The sequence below is a fragment of the Phacochoerus africanus genome, chromosome 10 (assembly GCF_016906955.1).
Source record: "Phacochoerus africanus isolate WHEZ1 chromosome 10, ROS_Pafr_v1, whole genome shotgun sequence".
Classification (NCBI taxonomy): Eukaryota; Metazoa; Chordata; class Mammalia; order Artiodactyla; family Suidae; genus Phacochoerus; species Phacochoerus africanus.
This window is the reverse complement of record NC_062553.1, coordinates 119,061,663-119,082,404: the sequence shown is the minus strand read 5'-3', so window position 1 is coordinate 119,082,404 and position 20,742 is coordinate 119,061,663. Positions and strand designations below refer to the sequence as shown.

The 20,742-nt window shown below is 36.4% G+C and overlaps 1 protein-coding gene across 2 annotated transcripts in view; it reads left to right on the top strand.

The window, feature by feature from the left end:
* Positions 1–20,742, top strand: part of BANK1 (B cell scaffold protein with ankyrin repeats 1) — a 302,011-nt gene that overhangs the window by 18,004 nt on the left and 263,265 nt on the right. For both annotated transcript variants that reach the window (XM_047799517.1, XM_047799518.1), the window contains exon 2: positions 18,647–19,045. In XM_047799517.1, the coding sequence (XP_047655473.1) occupies positions 18,647–19,045 (399 nt within the window). The remainder of the gene's footprint in view (positions 1–18,646; positions 19,046–20,742) is intronic.

Genomic DNA, 20,742 nt, shown 5'->3' with positions numbered 1-20,742 from the left:
ATAGATCCACTTAGGAATATTCTTTACAAGGGATAGAATAGACAACTGTAGTTTGCAGCCGATAATCATAAAAACTTAGAAGGTTTTGCTACTTTCAGCGTCCTTGGAGATAAATGAAGTAACAGAAAGTGAAATATCTACAGTGAAATGCTAAAAAACATATATGTCTTTAATGAGGGCCATTCGGTTATTTAAAATCATCAAAGCTATAATGCAGATGTGATTAAAATATATTGTAAAATGCCTGCAGTAGGGTGCTTTAAGAATGCAAGGCTAATAATTTGCATCAGCCTAATGCTTTGCATCCTCAAAGGATTTTTCAAACCCCTACTAACTGACTCCTAGAAAATCCTTCTAATGTATCATTTGCTTTGACTCCATAAGAAAGCTAAACAATGATCATTTAAGCTATTTAACCAGGGTTATCCTACAGACACTGTGTGAGGAGAAGCAGCAAGTAGACTTGCACATATGTCTATCCGTTTTATTTCAGAAGGCTTTAGGAAAGGGAGAGAAGGAACCAGAGCCAAAATCACTGTTCCATTGTTGTGGTAGACAGAATAATGGATCTCCCCAAAGATATCTACATCCTAATCCTCAAACCTGCCAATATGTTAACAATATGGCAAAAAAAAAAAAAAAAGGGTTAAGGTTGCAGATGGAATTAAAATTGCTTATCACTTTACCCTGAGATGGGGAGAGTGTCCAGGTGACCCACTGTAACCTCAAGGTCCTTACAAGTGAAAGAGGAGGGAGCCTGCCTCACACTGCCCAAGACATAATAGCATGAGAAGGGCTCAGTCAGTGGAGCTGGCTTGAAGATAGAGGGATGGGACGTGATCCAGGAACTGCCATGGCTTCTAGAAGATGGAAAATGCACGGAAGTGGATTCTCCCCTAAGGTCTCCAGAAGGACCATAGCCCTGCCAATGCCTTGATTTTAGCCTAGTGAGACCCATTTCAGACTTCTAACTTCCAGTACTGTAAGACAATAAATTTCTGTGGCTTTTAAGCCACTCAGTTTGTGATCTTTTTTTTTTTTTTTAACAGCAGCGATAAGAAACAAACAGATTTGTAAACATAACAGGGGCAAAGAATGGTATGACTGCCACAGATAGGATTCTGTCCATCAAACATTCATACACCATCTGCCTCATTAAAACATTGGATGCAAACCCCCAAAATATAGCTGTTATAAAATATGGCATCAGTATGGTATCAGACTATCCTTTAGTAGTCATCCTTGGTCAGATATAAACTTATTTATTACCGGAACATCTCCCTGGAATTCACTGCTCTAATAGCGAAACAAACAAAAAAGTCTCATTATTGTTTGTTTATACTTGGTGGCTTTTACCAGTTTCATAATCCTGTCATTAATGATACTGGCTACTGCTGCTGTTACAGTTTTTGATAGTATAGACCTGTGAGCTTTGGCAAAGTGTTTCCTTTCTCACTGCTTCAGTCACCGCAAGTGCAAAATGGGATAAGAAGAGTACCTGTTCACAGGGTTGCTATGAGGTTAAAAGGAGTGAATGCTTGTGAAACACCAGTACAGTCTTTGGCACATATTAGGCACTCACTGCATTTTGGTAGCATTGATGATAATTGCCTCCATTCTCATCATCCCTGTCATACATTTAAAAATGACTGCTGGGGGCCAGGCCCAACCCTGGTAACCAGGCTTGCTATTTTATCTCTAGGAATTTGGGATCAGTATCTCTATATTTTCAGATAAAGAAATGTAAACAATTTAACCAAGAAACAACTTAACCAGATAGAACTTTAAAATAGTGGAGTGAGGACTGTTCCAGAAATATTTGGTTAAACTTCTGATAGGTTTTTTGCTTGCTTTCTGCTTTCATTACGTAAAGCCCTGTTCCATCCTAGCCTCTCAGAGGACAAAAATATACTGAGAGACAGCTGATTTAGATGTGTACTCCTTGTAAAAGGTCACTAATATTATTTTATGCTCCCATTTTGTTTTGGTATCTGAGAATCTGAGCCAGTTTTTAACTCTGGAATAGAATTATTTTGAGGCCATTTTCTCTAATGATAAAAATTGAGTTGGAGTCAGGCTAGTTTTCCATGAAAGGAACCATATGGGATAGTTTTTAGAGGTATTTCCTTATAAAAGTAAAGTATATGCACTGTAGAACACTTGAAAAAAGAGAATAATATAAGATTAAAGTTATAGTATACCATCGTCCTTCACTGAGAAATAGGTATTGATAATATTTTTTGGAGTTGTGAGTTTGTATATATATGTATACATAAAAGAGCTCAGATTTTATATATAGTTTTAAAGTGTTCACTGTGGTTTGCATATTAATTTATGATACATTTTCAGCTTTTTTTATGTCAAAAGGGTCTTTGTAACATTTAGGTCTTTTGGATGTATAAATTGTTCGATTATGAATTTTGTGGTACATAAGGATTTATTGACACTTTACTTCTAAGATTGTATTTCTCATTAATCCCAGGATAAAAAGATTCTTCCACCACAGATTTTAATGAGATACTAAAATAAACTACCTTGTGTTAAGGTAATTTGTAAAACTCCATTTCCTATTTACAGAAGATAAGTCCTTTTAAGGGTAGGAATTGTGCTTCATGGTCTTTATATGTCTTAAAGTCTGAATAGTTGCTTTTTACAATAATCATAATGTGATTTTTAATGAAACAAAAAATATGAATGAATAAGGAATTGATATTGAGATTTTTTATCAACATTATGGTACTTATGGATAATTATAGTAAATTATCCTATTGAATTTCAGAATAGCTGATCTGAAAAAGCCAAGTAATGAGTGAGAACTATAAAATATTCTAGTAGTGAGGATCAGTATCATGGAAGATAAAGGACAAGAACCTGTTGGATATGACTGTCTGGAAGTGTTAAGAATTCCCAGTGGGAGTTCCCATCATGGCTCTGCAGTTAACCAACCTGACTAGGATCCATGAGGATGTGGGTTCGATTCCCTGGCCTTGCTCAGTGGGGTAAGGATCCAATGTTGCCGTGAGCTGTGGTGTAGGTCACAGACGTGGCTTGGATCTGGTGTTGCTGTGGCTGTGGTGTAGGCCGGCAGCTGTAGGTCTGATTGGACCTCCATATGCCACCAGTGTGGCCCTAAAAAGCAAAAAAAAAAAAAAAAAATTCAGTGATAGAAAATAATATTTAAAAATATATGTATACTTAAAATAATATTTAAAATATTAAAATAATATTTTAAAAGTACATATATTATATATGTGTGTGTATATATATATCCACATATATATATATATATATATATATATATATATCCATATGATTCAATCACTTTTCCGTACACCAGAAATTGGCATACACTGTAAATTACTAGTTTTTTTAAAAAAAGAATCTCCAGTTAATAAACTGTACCCTTCATCTCTGTCTATATTTTTCAGTATCTGTTGTTGATTCTTAACTTTTCCTGTAGTTGTAAGCCACATTAAGATATAGGGATTCCTCAAGTTCAAGTGGTAAAATTTTTAAATACTAATTATGTCTTATTCTTACAAGCCCCAAGAAAAAATATAAGGGAAAATTCAGTATTTGGATAGCTATTTTTCTACACTGTGTTTATAAGTAATTAAGCATTTAGAGTCAATAAATAAAAGAGATTACTAAAATAAAATTTAAGAATAAATGCACATTTATTTTCATATATTCTTGACTTAGCTCTATCTTTAAAATTTTTATGTGACATAGCGCTTCAGTTTTTGATGGACAGTATCTTTATACATTTAAATAAGATAGAAGAAATATAGAAACAATTGTAATAATTCTTTCTGCTTCCTCATATTCTAAAATCATCTTTCTTTATCTAGAAGTTCACATTTTTATAAGAATTTATACATAGATCTTGTCATATTATATACACTTCCAAATGTCAAATACTAATGAGAGCAGTCCCATCAGGAATCCTCAATGTTCCATTATTTCAGTTCAGAAAAGACTTTTGAATTCAATCTTATACAAAATATTAGCCATGGGTAAAGTAATTGAACATTAATTTTTTTAAACTTTGGCTTTTGTAACGTGGTTAATACCTGACTTCTAGGCTGTTAATTATAGTAATATGACACCTGGAGTCATGTTAATAATAGTAAAATAGCAATTTTTATAAAAGTTGATGTGAAGTTAAAATTGCTTTTGCTTAACCAGATATTGTATTATAAAATTTGCCTCTCATCACTATCTGTATTACTTTTTATAATTTTGGATAAACATCATAAACACAGTATTCAGAATTAAATCTAAATTTTAGACGCATATTTCAGGTATTGTTTGGAAATAAATGATTTGGCCCTCATTTGACAAACAAAAATCATTTTGGTGAAATAAGGCAGATTTTGAGCCAATAAGTTAATGATTTTAGTGAATTGAATTATGCACACGCATTTAGTTCCTTAGTAAGTAACAACATAAATCACTTGGATTTTTTCCTCATTAGGAAAATCTTCATTTTCTTTTTTTACATCAGCAGAACTTGAGAGATCAGTATTGAGTTATAATGATCAAGTATGGTTCTAGAAATACTAACAGCATACGAAGGACTCTATAGTGATTTTCAAACTCGAGTGGACGTAAGAATAATCCCAGTGTTTAGTTACATGATGGGTGATTCTTTCCTGAGCACCAATCCCAGAAAATTCTGATTTTGTTAAGCTTCCACACTGGTTCTGAGGCAAGTAGGCCCTTAACCACATAGAAAAGGATGAAGTTACAGGGGCAATGTAGCTGTTATCAAGGGCTGAACAGAGTCAAGGACATTTATAGAGACACCTAGTGTTTCAATCACTTGGTATTGGTTCTCTGTACACAGAATTCATGTTTATTATAAGCATAGGTCCCAAGAGGCCTTGGGTTGCTTCTGCAAGTGGTAGGAGACACACTCTGCTAGGTCTGTTATTTCTCTTCTTGTCAAGAATGGCTGCAAGAGGATGCAGGCATCAGGAAGGGGTGGGCAGTTACATGCTTGCTGGTATTGCTTTCAACAAATGAGCAGAAGTTTATTCTGTCCATTGTTGCAGTCTGTACATATATTTCAGTATGCAGATATTTTGAAGATATTCTACAATACCCACAGTAGGATGTGAATTTCAAGGGAAACTTTCCACAGAAGGTTTTGCTAAAGGTGTGTTCTTAGTTATATTCTCATATTGCGACATCATAGGTAAATGCACACAACAAAACTGTTGAAAGACCTTAGTGTCTAAATGATAATCAAACACTTGCCAGTGTAATTAAGTGTATGAGTGTGTTTATCATGTCCTTGATTTATATACTTCATAATAGCGACTAAGAAGCATTCATTTCAATGAAAGGAATTCAGAAAGAAATAGATAAACTATTTGGTCATTGCTCTCAGTCCATGATGCGCTGTATGCTCTTTTTTCTCCTATCCTTGCCACTATCTTGTGCTTTGGAAAAAAAAAGGTAGAAAGGGAAGTGAGGGACATAAAGAAACAAGGGAATGCCAACACAGTCTTCTCTTGCTCAGAACTAGAACAGCAAAAGTAGATTTGCCAGTGGAACTGAAGTTAATTGTCTTTTTAATTTGATCAACTGATCATATGCGTCTGTCCCCTGGAAAGTGCAAGGAAGGGACTGCAGTTTTATTTCATTTTCTCAGAAAAGATAGCCTGCAGTGTGGTTTGATAGCCAAACCAGAGTTGGCAGTAGATGGTGTGAATTTAAGCCCACATCTGTGACTTTCTAACGATGCAACCTTGGCCAGTCTCTCACACTTTCTAACTTGTGTCTTCTCAAGCTTAAAATTTTGTTTTTGAGTTAAATTGAATTAAAATGCTGTTCATAAAACTGTAACACTATCAATAGCAGAAGACACATTATAATATTCATATGAATATACTTGGTATATTATTACAACTGGATGGAATTTCAGTGTGTGTTACTTTGAAATGTGGTACATTTACAGTCAAGTGTTAAGCTTTTAAGCTGACACGAGGCTCCCCTGTGGCTGAAATGAAACCCCTCTGGCTGAATCAACTAATTTTTCCTGATCAGGTTTCAGTTGCCAGTAGGGAAACAGAGTTCGGTGCAAACAAGACAAGCTTTTATTCAATGGGCAAAAATAAAAGGAGCTCATTACTCATGGCTGAGTAATATTCCATTATATATATGTACCACATCTTAATCTACTTGTCTGTCAATGGGCATTTAGGTTTTTTCCATGTCTTGGCTATTGTGAATAGTGCTGCAGTGAATATATGGGTGCATGTGTCTTTTTCAGGGAAAGTTTTGTCTGGGTATATGCCCAAGAGTGGGATTGCTTGGTCATATGGAGTTCTATCTTTAGTTTTCTCAGAGAACCTCCATACTGTTTTCCATAGTGGTTGTACCAATTTACCTTCCCACCAGTGATGCAGGAGGGTTCCCTTTTCTCCACACCCTCTCCAGCATTTGTTATTTGTTGACTTGTTAATGATGGCCATTCTGACTGGTGTGAGCTGACACCTCATAGTAGTTTTGATTTGCATTTCTCTAATAATTATTGATGTCAAGAATTTCTTCATGTGCCTGTTGACCATCTGTATATCTTTGGAGAAATGTCTATTCATGTCTTTTGCTCATTTTTCCATTGGGTTGTTGGGTTTTTTTTTTATTTTATTTTTTTTCTGTTATTTTATATATTTCAGAGATTAAGCCCTTGTTTGTTGCATCATTTGAAACTATTTTCTCCCATTCTGTAGGTTGTCTTTTATTTTTAATGGTTTCCTTTGCTGTGCAAAAGCTTGTCAGTTTGATTAAATCCCATTCGTATATTTTTGCTTTTATTCTTGTTGCCTTGGGAGACTGACCTAGGAAAACATTTGTATGGTTGATGTCAGAGAATGTTTTGCCTATGTCCTCTTCTATGAGTTTGATGGTGTCTTGTCTTGTATTTAAGTCTTTAAGCCATTTTGGGTTTTTTTTTTGTGCATGGTGTGAGAGTGTGTTCCAGTTTCATTGTACCAATTTACCTTTCACTTGCTGAAAAGACTGTCTTTTCTACATTTTATATCCTTGCCTCCTTTGCTGAATATTAATTGACCATATTTGTCTCAGTTTATTTCTGGGTGCTCTGTTCTGTACCATTGATCTGTATGTTTGTTTTGGTACCAGTACCACACTGTCTTGATTACTGTAGCTTTGTCATACTGTCTGAAGTCTGGGAGAATTATGCCTCTTGCTTGGTTTTTGTTCCTCAGGATTGCTTTGACAATTCTGGGTCTTTGATGTTTCCATATAAATTTTTGGATTTTTTGTTGTAGTTCTGTGAAAAATGTCCTGGGTACTTTGCTAGGGATTGCATTGAATTTGAGGATTGCTTTGGGTAGTACTAAGTCTTCCAACCCAGGAGCATGGAGTATCTTTCCATTTCTTTGAATCCTCTTTAATTTCCTTGATTAATGTTTTATAGTTCTCAGCATATAAGTCTTTCACCTCCTTGGTCAGGTTTATTCCCAAGTATTTAAATTTTTTGGATGCAATTTTAAAAGGTGTTGTATTTTTATGTTCCTTTTCTGATATTTCATTGTTATTATACAGAAATGCGCCAATTTCAGAATGTTAATCTTGTATCCTACTACTTTGCTGATTTCCTTGTTTAGTTCGAATAGTTTTTATGTGGAGTCCTTAGGCTTTCTGTATGTAGTATCATGTCATCTGCATACAGTGGCAGTTTTACCTCTTCTCTTCCAATTTGGATACCTTTTAATTTTTTTTGTTTGTCTGATTGCTGTGGCTAGGACTACTTTGCCCACTATCTTGGATTGAGCTGCTTTAGTCTGGTTTTGTTACTAGTCTTTGTGGCATCCTGGTGCTAAAACATAAGTGGTTTATATGGTTAAAAACCATTTCTGTGCCTGGGTGGTGGGCTACATAGTGTAGGTGACAAAGCTACTTTTCAGTTAAAAAAAAAAAAAAACTCAGGGACTTGTATTGAGGATATATGTGGGGATGGAACAATAAATATGCCTCTTCAGTGTGTAAGTTGTTGAGTTGTTGAGCAGCTGAGAAATAAAACAAAAAGAATGAAGCAGAGGGAAAATTGAATGTTGTCTTTATTATTGATAAAGTTGGCATTGGCTAATGCAGTGTAGATCTAACACTTGCCTTTATATAAGCCACAAAAAATATAAGGATATCACTGCATGGAAGAAAGTAACTGGTAGGCTCTTGTTTTCCAGATATATTTTCTTAATTAGTAACCTAGTTTGTGTCAATAAATGAGCATATTCTTTTCTGCTCTTTCTTCTTTTACTCAAAGTGGATCCATAGTTCAGGCCTTTTCTTCAAAACAAAGTGGACAATTAGAGATATTTGCAAAGTTCTGTCAGCTGGGAGAATTTCCTTTCACCATTGTCTTCTAAAACAACTAGAGTGGGGCTATAATGCAGCAATCATTCACTTTGAAATGGTGCCAGTATATTTTCAGACCCAAGGTGTGTAGTATATGTCTTAGTTTACTATTTTGGTGGGGATGGTGGGGATGAAGTTGACCAGTTCCAGAGGCTTACATTTTTCTTTTCCTATCATGATATCCTAATTCTCTGTTAAGGATTCCTCCATTTGCTATGCATATGTATTACCACATACATTCCTGGCTTAAAAATACCCACAGGCTATCTCTATGGGCCCACTGGAACCATTATTAGACATACCCAAGGGAAGATGTTATTTATCATTACACCCAACTTGGGTAAGTTCCCTTTTACCAGTATGCTCTTGTGGCATTTCAGGTCCACTAAATCGTGGTACACATGGCTGCAAGTCTCTGGGGAATGTTTGGGGAAAGATTCCTTTCATACATGTTTAGCGGCATAGAAGAATCCTTTCTCAAAAGGATTTCTCAAAGGGACATGTTCTTCTCTCAGTCTATGAGCCAGATAGGAGGCCATGCGTCTTCACGATTGCAACTTATGTCAGTTTCAGCACCCAAACCTAGAATTGTTTTGTTTATAAAGGTGAAATTGAAGCTTCATAGGCTGTACTTATATTTCATTCCTAATGCTCCTCAGATCAATTACTTATCATAACAGATCCCTGCAGTGAAAGACGCTTTGATTACTCAAATTGGCTGTAATGATTAAGTGCTGCCATTTATCCTCTGCCAATATAGACTTCATTATTCCCCCACTGACATCAAGAAGTTCAGTTCAAAGGGTCCAGTTGCCATTATTGTCTCCAGGCTGCAGAGGACATACATCACAGAACTTTGAATTTCTTTTTTTATATATAGATAGTGATTTTTTTTTCCATTATAGCTAGTTTACAGTGTTCTGTCAATTTTCTACTGTACAGCATGGTGACTCAGTTACACGTACATGTATACATTCTTTTTTCTCACATTATCATGCGCCATCATAAGTGACCAGACAGAGTTCCCAGTGCTACACAGCAGGATGCCATTGCTAATCCATTCCAAAGGCAACAGTCTACATCTATTAACCCCAAGCTCCCCATCCATCCCACTCCTTCCCCCAATCTGCTGTCTACAAGAGACTCACCTTAGGGTGAAGGACACATATAGATTGAAAGCGAGGGGATGGGAAAAGATATATCATGCCAGTGGACAAGACAGGGAAGCAGGAGTTGCAATACTCATATCAGACAAAATAAACTTTAAAATGAAGGCCATAAAGAAAGACAAAGGAGGACATAAATTTCTTAATGCTTAGTGAAGGGAATGTCAGAATACTCTAGAGCAAGGGTCAGCAAACTACAGCCAACAGGCAGAATCCAGTTGGTGGCTTATTTGTGTACACCCTTTAAACTAAAAACAGTTGTTGTTTTACAAATTTTGTCTTACATTTTTACAGGGTTATTAAAAAAAGAAGAGGAGGAGAAAAAGAAGAAGAAAGGAAGGGAGGAAAGAGAGACAGAAAGACAAGGTGAAAGAGAAAGAGAAAGAAAGAAAGGAAAGTTATCCTGTGCTACCCATAAAGCCTAAAGTATTCATTGTCTAGCCCTTTACAGAAAACAATTTGCCTGCTGACCCCTTTTCTCCATCCTGGTGGGCATCCTGGTAGAACTAGCATTGGAATCACTTTGACTGTAGGCCGCTGTGGAGTTCATGCCTCAGTTATACATTCTAATTGACTGTTAATGCCACTCAAGTACTTGAGAAAACACATATTCTACTCTTGTATGCGTATAACCAGATTGATGAATTAAGTTGGATTCAGCCCTCTTGGTGTAATAACTCCTAAAATCCATTCCATATATACTTCCCAAACTCATGCTGATATATATTAGCACAATCTTGTAATAATTTCTGTGTTTGAAATAGTTTCTCTATAATAGTCCTTTCACTTATGGGATCTAATTTTAGTTATTGATTTTAGAGGCCATCAGTGGGAGATGTTAGCATGGATACTGAGAAAAGTTCACATCACTTGTAAAGTGATTGCCTCAAGTGAAGTTCTTGAAAAGTTTTTATTTTCTTTTGTTTGTTTTTACAAGAAGCACAGGTTCCCTTGGTTTAAAAAGATCCAGGAACATTAGAGAGTTAAAGTTCTTAGACTCATCTCTACCCCAGTCTTTCAAAGTCTTATGATTCCACAGCTTCCTCAACAATGCTCTTATATTAGTTTATGATTCTTAGAGGGTTTTTTCCTGCTACTGGAGTTGTAGCTCTGTCTCTGTGTGAATGTATGCTCTTTAGGATGGAGAAGCCATAATACCAACCTCCTCCATCTATGTAATCCTTGTCGCCACCGTATTAACTAAATTCCATTGACAAGTGATCTCCTAAAACTTTCCCTTCCATTGGCAGTCCATCCCATTATGGCATTCTGGTGCTTCTGCATGCCATAAGTTGCCGGTGTACTGTTCCCCCTTGATGAGGGGTTTCTTGTGTTCTTACGTGAGTAACCCAATTCCAAAATCCATCTTACCGAGTCTGTTTCCTGTCATCACTCCTAGTACCTGTACTTATCAGGATCCCAGCAAGAACCAGGTGCCACTCTCAAAGATTTTAACTGAAAAAAATTTAATAAAGTGATTATTTAGTAAGATGTTTAGGGCTGAAGAACTCAAAGAGGGATGGGGAAGCATTTGACTGGTAAGCAGGGATCCTTTACGCACAGTGAGTGGCACACAGTGAGTGAAGTGGAAGTAAGACGATTGCTAGAGATGCATGAAAACTGGAGCCACAGAAGAAAAGCCACAAAAGGGCCACAAAAGAAAACAGCCATTGCCAAAATTAGAATGGGGAGGTGAGTGACAGGGCTAATAAATAACCTGATTGTTCCCTTCTCTCACCTTCTGGTGTTCTGATGGTGTTTTCCAATAGAGTGAGCGTGGGCGCCTGGGTGATGTAATCCATAGGGAAGAAATCCGTCTGGAGAGATCACAAAAGATATTTAGGTCCTAAGGAGATCATTCCTGAGTGAGATCTAGAGAAATGAGAAACATGTAAGGAAGATAACTGTGTGAGATGATTCTATACCCATATTTAATTGATTCTAATAATGTTCTTTGTTTTAGGCTAGTCAAACTCCCTGAAATCAGAATTCATCTTAAAATTTGTGATATATTCTTCCTGATCATGGTATTTTTTTCTTAGAGGAATATCAAGCAATGATGTCGTTCATTCAGTAATCTATAGAGTTATGGCAATAATGGAGAGAAAGGATATGGACATTGCATAAACAGAATTCTGTAAACTAGTACTAAGTTTGAAACATTTTAAAACCTCTTCCCAGATCTAGAATCTTTTATGTTTCTCATTTTTATTTTATTTATTTATTTTTTGCCTTTTTAGGTCTGCACCCATAGCATATGGAGGTTCCCAGGCTAGGGGTCAGACTGGAGCTGTAGCTGCTGGCCTATGCCACAGCCACAGGAATGTGGGATCTGAACCACGTCTGCAACCTACACCCCAGCTGTCAGAAAAGCAGGATCCTTAAACCACTGAGCAAGGCAGGCATTGAACCTGCTTCCTCATGGATGCTAGAGTCAGTTCCGCTGCGCCAATGATGGGAACTCCATACATTTCTCATTTTTAAAAGAGCTGTCAACAATTCGTATTAGCAATAAAACATGATAGAGATGGGAGTTGAACATTTGTCGTTTATATATGAGAGGGTAGGAGGACTTTACAAGATAATCCTGTGGCAGTTAATACCATGCTTACTTTACAGAAAAGGAAAAAAAAAAATCTCTTTCAAGATTGTTCTGTGAAGCATAGAAACATTTATTTGCATCTTAAAAGGGAAGAGAAAGAGGAAGGATCTGCATTTGTATAAAAATAATTTTTGCTGGTCGTTGTTCTTTACCATAGCTGAAAAGCATAATCTGAAAATGATGTGTTGGCATTTTCCTGTATTTGAAAAGAAGAACTGAGTTAATTAACATATGCTCATAGAGATTTCTCCTGAAGAAGACGGAAAAATGGACCTGAGTGCAGGTAGTCTATTTAGAGGATGAGCCCATGAAGCACTAGGGAGAGAATGGGGAATGTGAGATAAGAAAGGAGGAAAAGCGTGTATATTAATAAGCAGAACAGTATGACGAACAATTGTAATTCAGTATTACTGAGAACCCTCTAATTTCTGTGTAGAACAAACCTCAGAATTGTCCCAATGAAGGATGGGGAAGCTGACCTTTTTATACCTTGGCTTCCATCGTTCATTGACTTAGGGTCCCCCCTCCCCCTCAGCTCTCCTTGCTCTTTCCTCTAGCCCCAGAGAAAGTCCGAAGGCAGCAAAACAGAGGTTGGAAGTGGTCAACATGCTTAACAGTTGAGCACCAAGCTGAAGCCAGTGGACCAGGAAGATGGGGGATGTGTATCAGCAGCATCTGCTACACAGATATATACAGAAAACACCTGGTACTTTCACCACTATGAATAAGTGAAATTAACCATCTTTCCTAGAGGAGAAATATGAGTTATAGAGTATTTTGCTACCTGAATATCTTTGAGATGCTGACTCACAGACATTGAAAAACTTATGGTCTCTGGAGGAGACAGTTTGGGGGGTGGGGGGATGTGTTTGGCTTATGGGATGGAAATCCTGTGAAATTGGATTGTTATGATCATTATATAACTACAGATGTGATAAATTCATTTGAGTAATAAAAAAAAACAAACGAAACAACAACAACAAAAATATCTTTGAAAAATCCTTAGTTTTGTTCCCCTCTTTAGTGGCTAGAGTACAAAGGCAGAAAATAAAACCAATTCAGTTGTACTTAGCATATAATTTGAGTAATGGTATATGTATTTGTGTGTTATTAGATCAAGACTAATATTCGTGTTATCACCACTGAGTCTGTTACGGCTATAACTCATTTCTATGTACTTGTCTGTTTTCTGTACTTCGGTTGCCAGTTAGAAAAATGTAATATTGAAAAGATGCATCATGCAGTCTTTCTCCATTACACACAATCAAACGTGGGTAAGAGATAGGATCTTATTCAAAAGGAAGAAAAATCTGCTTTTTGAAGCTGTGCATATGTAATAGGAAGGATTTTGATTTGTGGCCAGCCTCATTTTTTTTTGGTAATATGTAGTATAATTTATTCTCATAGCAAAAACAATTATTGATATCAATTATTAATAAAAAATTTTCTCAGGCTTGAAGATTTGTTCAGTATTTTGTAAGATAAATAAGGCAATGTTGCAAAATTTGAAAGTACACTTTATAGTAAATTTAAATCTATTTTGTTTCTACCATTGCAGTATAAGCTGTCATTTACTTTATGTTGCTAGACTGAGATTTGCATTTTAAATAATTTATTTGCAGGCCTTAATTCCATCTTCAATAGCAATTTCCCTTTATCTTGATGACGCATTCCAGGAATGAACATTTCATGTTTCTGTATTTCAGGTTCATCCTTTATAGTTTGATTACATAGCCCATAAAATTTGGCCGACATTAATAACAGTAACCCTCCTTAAATGAGCAGAGTAATGATTTAGGTTTGATTTAGTTCAAGTGTGTAGAACAAAGTGCATTGCAAGGCCACTAGGCTCCTCTTGAGAAATCATAGAGAACTATTGTTGGATCTACAACCCAGATGTTACTGAGGCACAAGCTATTTTCTAGAAGGAGGAAAAAGAAAACTATGGCTATGAAAAGCCCTTTCATTTACTTTCATTTGACTCAACACAGTTTCATACAAAAAGATTGGAAGGTAACATAAAGACCAATTACTGTCTTCATAGCCATGGCAGGTTAATCAGTGTGGTCATCAGTAAAATAAAAATAAGTACGACTCCATATAGTCTTACGAATATTAAGTGAAGTGATACATGTTAAATGCTTAGGAACATGCCTGCTACATGGAACATCTCAAATGATATTTGAGAAAATTTAACGATTAAACACCTGAAATCATTTACTCTGTAGCAGAAAAAAAAAAAAAAAAGGATGACATTTAATGCTAGTCTTCAGGCTTCTGAAAATTGTCAAACAGAGGTTATTATGTACAGGTCAAATTTAAGTTCTAAAGGAAAGCACAATTTCAGTAGAAGAAAAAAAAAAAATGACCATGGAGTATTGAGAGAGACTTCCTATCTAATTTTCTTGGTATGTTTTGAAAGACAGGTTATGTATGATTGTCTTTAGAATTGATTTCCTATGGCTGCCTTCAACCACAGTTGTGACCTATACCATAGCTGTGGTAACACCAGATCCTTCACCTACTGTGCCAGGCTGGGGATTGAACCTGCGTCCCAGTGCTCCAGAGATGCCACCTATCCTGTTGTGCTACGATGGGAGCTCCTTTTTCTTTTTTCTTTTTAAATACATTTTTTAAAATTAAGGTATATTTGATTTACAGTGTTGTGCCAATTCCTGCAGTACAGCCAAATGACTCATATATATGTATATATTCTCTTTCTTATGTTATCTTCTAGCATGGTCTATCCCAAGAGACTGGATATAGTTCCCTGTGCTATACAGTAGAACTTCGTTGTTAATCTGTTCTAAATGTAATAGTTTGCATCTAACAACTCCAAACTCCTCATCTACCCCACTCCCTCCCTTCTCCCTCTTGGCAATCACAAGTCTGTTCTTTATGTCCATGGGTCTGTTTCTGTTTTGTAGACAGGTTCATTTGTGCCGTATTTCCACATGTAAGTGATATCATATGGTATACGTCTTTCTCTTTCTGACTTCACTTGGTAATCTCTAGTTGCATCCATGTTGCTGCAAATGGCATTATTTCATTCTTTTTATGGCCGAGTGCTAGTCTATGGTGTATATGTTCCACATCTTAATCCATTCATCTGTCAGTGGACATTTAGGTTGTGTGTTGGAGCCTCTTTTGTGAGTGGCCATAATTCCATTCACGAGGGCTCCACCCTAATAACGTCCTTATCTCCCATTGGTTCACCTCCTAATACTATAAGACTGGAGATTATGATTTCAACATATGAATCTGGGGGGAGACGTAAATATTCAGTCCATAACAATGATTATTTATACCTTAACTCTGTTGATCCAAATAGTGTATAATGGTCCTGCCTTCTTTTTGTTTTGTTTCTCTGCAATTAATTTTACTTTCTTTTGTATTTTATATGGAAAAGACTCTAATGTACCCAAATTTGTTTTTCAAACTGTTCTATCAGAACTGTCCAACTTCTATTAGCATTTTTTTCAAATGTTGAAATATATGATACAATATTGCAGTTGCTTTGTGTTCTTCGTCCCTCCTTCCCAAAATGCTCCATTCATTGATTATAAATCCTTAGACCTCTTGAACAGCTGCCATCCTAAAACATTCTTTTTTTCTTTTGATATTTTACTTTACTTTTTAATTGCCATGTAACTTATATATACACAATCTAAGATATGGAAATAGATTTTTTACAAATATATATGTATACTTTGTATAACAACCACTTAGACCAAGATGTAGAACATTTTCAGAACCCCAGCAGGCTCCCTCTTGTCTGCTTTCATTCATTAATCCCACCCCCAAATATTCTGACCTGTGTCATCATGTATCTTTTTTTTTTCTTTCTGTTTTTGAACTTCATATACATACAGCCATTCAATACGTACACTTTTTCTTCTTTCGTTCAACATTACATCTTTGGATTCATCCATGTTACATGTGGTTCATTCCTTTTTATTCCAGTGCAATGTTCTCTAGTATGAATTTTCTATAAATTTTTTTTTGTAAGTGCTGTTTTATAACTCATTATAATCTGGCCTTGAAATTGCTCTGAAAAATATATATATTAACCTAATATTTTTCCTCCTCTGGTATGACTTGCTTTTCTTTCCTGGATATATGAAGAGACTTTATAATAATCCTTAAACCAAGGAAAATTTAATCAAGATATATTTTCTCTAACAGTTTTTCCATAGAACTGGTTCCTTTTCCCTCCATATTTTAAGGATTAAAGAATTATATTTTAAAACTTTCAATGTGATTTTCATCCTCTTCTACTTCAGGTTTTTGGATTATCTTTATACTGAATCTTTTCTTGTTTGACTCTTATCCAGATATATTAAATTTTCACCAACTGCTTTAATCTTTTTCTCTCTTTTTACATTTACTATGAAAATATAAAGCTTTACTTTGAGACCAAAAAATTAAAGTATTACATTACCTATGTCTAATCTAGTCATTGCCTCTTCTTATTTATTACTTGGGCAATGGTACTGCTTTGGTTCTCAACTTATCTTTTAATTTATTAATTATACCCTTTCAAATGATTCTCTTTAAAAACTCAAATCAACATGTCTTTGAACTTTGGTTTATTTAATGGTCTTTTTTATACCGTGAGGGACTTTCATGGTATTTTTTCTTCCCTGCTTGTATCTTCTAGTCTTGGCGTGTCATGTGACTTTCATTATGATGAGGATCATATCATTATTACTAATATTATTGTCATCATCTCTTTCCATAATTACGAATTTGTATTGCTAATCCTTTCATCTTGCTCATGATTCTCTTAGCTCAGTTTAGGCTTTCTATTTGCTTTCATATTGTGTGTGTAAATTATTCTTTATTTTCCCCTCCCTATCTTTTTCCTATTTTTTTCTTTTTTTTTCCCCTCCAAACTATAGTTTGGGAGATAAAAATCTATATTCTAGTCAGTTTTTATGGCCTGAGAGGAAAGAGGAGAAGGAAGATCTGTATTTGCGATGCCCTAGTTGTAGGCCATGGGTTGTGGTCTCTAATGAGACCTTGTTGTCTGCAAGTCCCCTCTCCTCTGCCCAGGGACTTGCTTGAGTTCCCGTGCAGTTGATCCTGGATTATTGAGGGTTCAGCCTTTCCTGCTTTTGCAGATGCCCCCAGTCAGTTTCCAGTTAAGGAAGAGATTTCATGAGCACCCTGGTGGTTTTGGTGATTTGTAAGCTTTTTCATCAGTACTGGTTCTAGGGTGGGAGAGGTTTAGGATTAGTACTGCCTCACTAGAACCTCATGTTTATTTCATCAACATCAAGTTTTTCTTTTATAAATTGAGATAGGGGCTGCTTTGTTTTTTTTGCTAATGAATTTCTTTCTTTCTTTTTTTTCCGCTTTTTGTCTTTTCAGGGCCGCACCTGTGGCATATGGAGATTCCCAGGCTAGAGGTCCAGTCGGAGCTGTAGCCGCTGGCCTACACCACAGCCACAGCAACATCGGATCTGAGCCGCATCTGTGACCTACACCACAGCTCACGGTAACGCTGGATCCTTAACCCGCTGAGTAAGGCCAGGGATCAGACCCACAACCTCATGGTTTCTATTCGGATTCATTTCCACTGTGCCACGATGGGAACTCCTGTATTTCTTTTTTTTTTAATTTTTATTTTGTTGATTTTCTGGGCATAGAAATACTGTGATCTGTTTTGATATATCCATCTTTTCCTTGAAGAAGGATTTTAAAGTCCTTTAATGTAAATTCTCATATTTCTTCTCAGAATAATTTGATTCACCAGGTAGATTTTAAAAAAAAAAAAACAAACAAGCAAACAGGAGTTCCCATCGTGGCTCAGTGGTTAACAAACCTGACTAGTAAACATGAGGTTGTGGGTTTGATCCCTGGCTTCACTCAGTGGGTTAAGGATCCAGCATTGCCGTGAGCTGTGGTGTAGGTCGCAGACAGGGCTCAGATCCAGCGTTTCTGTGGCTGTGGTGTAGGCCGGCAGCTCCAGCTCCAGTTGGACCCCTACCCCGGGAACTTCCATATGCTCCAGGTGTGACCCTAGAAAGAAAAAAAAAAACAGGACAACAAACAAAAACAACACGTCATTTAGTTGGTGAATAAACTGGCTGAAAGGAATCAAGTGGCGTACTCTAGGATAGTTTAGGTAACATTTTGTGTTTACTGGCTGAGCCATGCCTGGTAGCCCAGCATCCCTAATCCCACAGAACTGTTTCCATTCTATTTCCAGGCCTCTCATTTATTTCTGTCAGTCTTTCTGATTCACATTTGTGCAGTGAGTACAATGTACACGTGCATAAAGTATGAACTCTGTGTTGTGTCTGAAGAATTACTTTAATCTCATAGGATTATGGGTAATATGGGCTATATTATTGATCCCTGATACAAGCAAATTAATATATTCCCTAAGGAGTACATTTAATTCTTGAAGAAATTAACATTATAACCTGCTGTTAGTGTGTCAAACAGAAGAATATTAACACATTATTTTCTTTCTTTCCAGAAAATACAAAAGACATCCTCATGATATATGAAGAAGATGCTGAGGAATGGGCTCTGTACTTGAGGGAAGTTTTTCTGAATGCTGTGAAAAGGGAAGCCATACTGTTATATTGCTTGGAGAATTATTGTCTTTGGGATTTGGAGCTGCTGGATTTAAACTCCTACACATGTAAACTTTTGGTACTATCAAATAGCCTACTTAAAAACCTAACTCCAAAGAAATGTCAGTTTCTGGAAAATGTACTTCACTTACCAGAAAGTGTGGTTACTCTGCTGTGTGGGGTGAAGAGCTCGGATCAGTTCTACAAGTCATTAAATATCTCTAGAGGCAGGTGGGAGCTCTCAACTGAGCAGGAAGCTGAGGACTACATCTCGGTCATCAAAAGCATCATTTTCAAAGGTAGTGTTGCCAAATCTTACTTTTTTATCTCTTTATTAATTGCTGTAGTTAAAATACCTAATTTTTACACCAATGAATATCTAATATTGGGATTTAAAAAAAAAGAAGAACGAAAGCCAACTTTAACAGTATGTTATACTTTCCTCAAAATGCAGGCAAGTTCCTAATTTTAGCTCTGTTCCAATCCATGCGTATCAGTTATGCAAAACATGGTTGATAAGCGTCTTCCTTGGGGCAGCCTATGTGAGATTACACTTGGTAGGACAAATATGGTAGGCTATTCGTCAGTTTGGTTCTGGAAACTGGCGTCTTAGTTAAATAGGGAGGCTTGAGTTAATGTTATCTACCCTAATATTGGTAGCGGTCCAAGGTTTGAAGGTCTGGGTTAGAATTGCAGAACTGAAATTTTGTTCCTTTTATTAATTTTAAATAGCAAATTTGGTTTTAATCATATAGGCACTGCTTTAGAGGGTAGAACACGAGGACCTTTCATTAACTGATCGCAGTTTCATGTAACAGTCAAAAGCCTGAAGCTTATGGTGTTAAAGCTTCCTCCTTCCCCCAGGGCCTCAGCCTTGGTGTGGGAGGGGTGCCATGGTCAGCTGCATCCCTGGTTTTCTCAACTTGCATTTTGCCTTTAACTTCCATTATTCCAGGTATGATTTCCTCTCCTCACAGAGAACTGGTGAGGTTCTTGTTTTCTACTGGCCATACCAGCTATTAAGTACTGCCTCTTTAACTTAGAACATATTTCTGGGCTCTGTGGAGATCCCCTCAATTCCCAGGGGGTATCTCACCTGTAGTTCCCTAATGTGACAAATTAATACCCATTTAGTTAGCTATATTTATCACTTCAATCCTTGCTACTTTCTTAGGCTTTCAGTACTCTCTCTTCCCCTGTATTATTTCAAATTTCTCCTTCATTTATCTATTGCTTTTACTTTTTTCCTTTTACTGTTTGGTTGAGTACTGGAAGCTTACAGTTCATCTCTTATTTTTATCTTGCTAATCTCTCCTTGACACCTTGTCTTTCTGCCCTATATAATTCTTTCAAAAAGGTGATTGCTATTCATGACGTTTTAAAACTTCATGGTGAAATGTTTGCTCACACTTTTTCACTTTCATCATGGCAATATATTTTTAGTATGTGATTCTTTGTGTGCACCAATTTTCTCTCTCTCTCTCCCCCTCTTATTCTCTTGCCTAGTATGTTTATATAGATCTTGTGCTGGTTCAGTTTTTCTTTTGTTATCACCGAGCAAAATGAGTTTTTCTCAGTCTTGCCCATGGAGATAGGCAATAGGGGTTTTGTTTGTTTTGTTCTGCCTATCACCCCCTTCACCAGCCACACACAATGAAAAACCTTACTTCTCTGTTTTCACAAATGCAGACTGCTTTCTACAGGTAATGTATTTTTCTGTATAGTTTTCATTTAGCCTCACTCTTTCTACTTTTGGAATCAAACCACTTCCATAGATGCTTCTACCTGAAACTATTACATCCTATCTACAGTGTAACAGCCACTAGCCTTAGAAGAAGCTGTATTTGTTAGCTCTTTTTGAAAACTGATTTTGGAACCATTCTATTGACTTGGAGATCTAAGAGAGGTCCCTGTTTACTCTCTTCAATAAGTAGGGCATTTGCATAATTGTTTGTCTTTCTCTACATTTTGGCATGATTTGCAGAAATAAAAAGGG